This window comes from Amaranthus tricolor, chromosome 4 (assembly GCF_026212465.1).
Source record: "Amaranthus tricolor cultivar Red isolate AtriRed21 chromosome 4, ASM2621246v1, whole genome shotgun sequence".
In the NCBI taxonomy this organism is placed as follows: Eukaryota; Viridiplantae; Streptophyta; class Magnoliopsida; order Caryophyllales; family Amaranthaceae; genus Amaranthus; species Amaranthus tricolor.
This window is the reverse complement of record NC_080050.1, coordinates 19,302,057-19,306,007: the sequence shown is the minus strand read 5'-3', so window position 1 is coordinate 19,306,007 and position 3,951 is coordinate 19,302,057. Positions and strand designations below refer to the sequence as shown.

At 28.3% G+C, this 3,951-nt stretch overlaps 1 protein-coding gene across 1 annotated transcript; it reads left to right on the top strand.

Annotated features, from left to right (window-relative positions):
• Window positions 1-280: 280 nt before the first annotated feature.
• On the top strand, window positions 281-1,853 carry LOC130811184 (ethylene-responsive transcription factor ERF034-like). The gene has a single exon (XM_057677375.1). The coding sequence runs from the start codon at window positions 449-451 to the stop codon at window positions 1,358-1,360; it is 912 nt and encodes a 303-aa protein (XP_057533358.1). The 5' UTR covers window positions 281-448; the 3' UTR covers window positions 1,361-1,853.
• Window positions 1,854-3,951: the final 2,098 nt, after the last annotated feature.

The following is a 3,951-nucleotide window of genomic DNA, read 5'->3' as shown; positions in this document are numbered from 1 at the left end:
AACCAATTTTTCTGATACACCAGAAGGATGAACGTTACTAATTAAGAAAAATTAGATGAAATAATAACTTTTGATCTTAAAAAAAATAAATAAAAAAGAAAATGTCAAAAACATAGTAGCTTTTAGTATAACAAAAGAATAAAATATACGTATATAAGTAGTGTGTTGCATCAATCAAGCATTTATATACATCAATCAAATAATCCACATGGGGTATCAAAAACCAGCTAGCTGAACTGTAAACACCTCTAATTTTGCAAATACATGGGTCCCATTTTCTTTCTTCACCACTTCCTTAAAGTCTTTTTCTTTTAAGTACATTTTTACATTTATTACTCCTCCTACTTAAAATTAATTCATTTATATAAAGCCCTTCCCCCTCTTCATTCCCTCACAATGTAACAAATTATTCCAAGCTAAGCTACCTTGCTCCTTTTATTCTTCTATCATGGAAACACATTACTTACAAAATGATACTCATCTACATATTTGTTTTAATTCAACCACAACCACAACCACAACCACAATCTCAACCCAGACCTCTTCGTCTTCATCGTCTATAACATCAAATTGTTCTTCTGAAGTCGATGAAAAAATGATAAATTTACGTTATAAAATTAAAAATGGATCGAAACGTATTAGATTAGATAATTCGAATGATGAGATGACCAAAAAGATTAATAATGATAATGATGATGATGGTTGTAAGAAGGATGGGCATAACCATCCAATGTATAGAGGAGTAAGAAAGAGGAGTTGGGGGAAATGGGTGTCAGAAATTAGAGAGCCAAGGAAAAAATCAAGAATATGGCTTGGGACTTACCCAACGGCTGAAATGGCGGCTCGAGCTCATGATGTTGCGGCTTTAGCCATCAAAGGTGAAAATGCATTCCTTAATTTCCCAGAGATTGCTCATTTATTGCCTCGTCCTGCATCCACGTGTCCTAAAGATATCCAAGCTGCGGCTTCCAAAGCAGCTGAAGCTGAGCCAAGCCGCAGTTGCCAAGCTACAAGTTCAACTTCCTCTGTTTCTTCTTCTAATACAAGCTCTTCTTCTGAAGAACATAGTGTTGAATGGTCTGGTTCTGTGGGATGCACAACAATTCATGATGATGACCATGATCATCATAATCATGATGATGTTAATGATGGGAATGATGATTATGATGAGTCACTATTTGACTTGCCTGATCTTGTGGTTGATAGCAAAAACCAGAGAGATGTAGGGTATTATAGTCATTCGACATGGCAAATAGCTCAAGAGGATGCCATGATATTTGGGTTTCATGACGATCATGATGATGAAGATGACCAAAGGCACATTAATAATTTATGGATGATGAGTTTATTAGAAAAATAGATAATTTAATGAGTTAATTACTCCTTAATTTACTCAATTATAGCTAGTATACTCTCATTTTAATTTCATACACATTTCATTCATTACAAAAAAACAAAAAAAAAAAAGGTCAATAATATTGAGCTCATGAATGGTCAACAATCAACATTCATGGCTTAGAACATGGAGAAAAATGGGTTTGATTATACCTTTGTTTTTTGTATTCTTTTCTTGGGGGTTAGATTTTTTTTGGGTTTGTAAGTTTTTGGAAGCTTGTTGGTTACATCTCTTTTTGAGCATAACATGAGGTAAGATGGGGCTATCCTCCCCACCTTGCAAGACAATGTAAGTTATACAGCACATATACTACCATATTATAGCATATTATAAATATTTTTGCTAATTTCTGTTAATTTTTTTTAAACTTTTATATTATATAATACTATATATATACAGGTTATTTTTTTCTTACAATTTTAAAAATACTTTTTCGGTTCCAATTTAGTTGTAATGTTTTTTTTCACGCAGTCTAATGTATTATTGCAATCCTTAATATCTCTAATTATGCATAATAAAAAATTATAAAAATTTGATATTAATAATCTTGGTGATGAGAGTAATTAAATAAAATCTAACTTGATATGTTTTGACCTATTAATTAAAAACTAATCATAAATTAAAAGTAATAAATAAATAGTGTTAATTTTCTAATGTTGCAGTTAATTTTTGAATTGAAAAAGTATGTTTCACAAATAGTTTTATTTAATTAATTTCTATTTAATTTATCCAGACAAGTTACTATAACATATAGTTAGAGGCTTAGAGCTAGCTAGTACATTTAAATAGTTTTCCTATAAAAATCAATCTGATTAATAAATATATTTTAATAACAATTAAATAAGTATATTTTAATGAAATTATTTTAATTTTTAAAATTCACTATGTACTCTATAAGGTGTTAATGGTTGACTAGTATTACACCACTATAAGTCACCAGACCATTAAAGATTTTTATAAGAAAAAAAGATATATATAATTTTAAAGGTTGTATATATGAGGCACTTTAATCATTGTTTATTGTATAAGAATTAAGATGACGAATCAAAGTTTTTGTGCTCCGTTAGTATAGTAGTTGCATACAATTTCATATAGTATATCACAAATTAAACGGGATCAACTTTTAATTTTAACAATCGAATGTGCAATTCAAAAATTGTGTTTAATTTTTTTTTGAGTCTAGATTTTGTAAATGAAAAATGGACCAAACCACAAAATATGTGTTTTGATGGTTTGAATATAAACTGCAAATCGATATTGTGAAAAAAGGAAATTATATATTTTCTCCGACCTATAATTATAATTTAATATTTGTATTCTACAATATTTGTGCATTTTTTACGTTTGGCAAAAAGCTGAATGATTCTCTACTTTACTACTCCCTCCGAATCAATTTAGTTGTCCCATTTCCTTATTTGACAAAGTCTTATTAGTTGTCTCATTTTTATTTTTGTCAATTTTTTTTACCTAAATATCCTTAGTCACACAAGTAATTACGAATAAACCCCCATATACCTTACTTACCCAACTACCCTTCACTACTTAACCTTTTTAATGGACTCCACACCATCCTTAATAACCGTGCCCAAGAAAATGGGACATTTAAATTGGTTCGGAGGGAGTATTATTTTATTCTCACTTATTACATTATTATTTTTTCAGCCGCCTATCATTAAAAGTTTGTAAAACAGACAAAAAATACATTGAAAATGATTTTTCTTAATTCTTGTATTGCCATCCAAAGACATAAGTAATTCAGAACGAAAGTAGTATGTGGTTTAATTTATGATGTTAATTTAGTTTATTTAAGTGGGGTTTGGTTTATAAGTATAGTTTTTTTGTTAATATGTCTTTTGGTTTATAGATATTCCAATATTTTGTTTTCTAAATATTTTTTATTTTTTATTTCTTTTAAAAAGTAGATATTTTTATTAAATTTTTCTAAGATATTGAATTTACAAAACTATAAAATTTTCAACCATAACTAAAAATTGTACTCCCTCCAATTCACCTTATGTGTCTTATTTGAATTTTTACCATTTTTAGGTGGTCAAATAGGGCCACATGTGAAAGTAAAAAGTTTAATGTTTTAAAATCTTAATAGGAGTAAAGTGGAATTAGTAGGTGTAAAAGTGTGAAAAAGTTAAGTTCAATAAGGGTAAATTGATAAAATTAACATATTCAAAATAGAAATAAGACATTTAAGGTGACTTGATCAAATAAGGAAATGTGTCACTTAGGATGAATAGTAGGCAATATAACTTATTTCATAGGAATATTAACTAATTTGGACTTTTGAAAATCGAACCATATTCCAAAATAATTTGTTTTCAAACTTTCAAAAATAAGTTTGATTAAAGGAAAAGGTCATGTGAGCTTAAATATTTATGTGTAAAAAAAGATAATTTTATTTAATAGCCAAAAAAAAAATAAAAAATCGAATATCTAGTATCCAAATAGGATAGCAGATTTTTGGGATTGGAATCGGTTCATTATTTTCACTATTCAAAAAACTTGATACGGTATTGGATTTTAAAAATCCTAAAACAAATTGT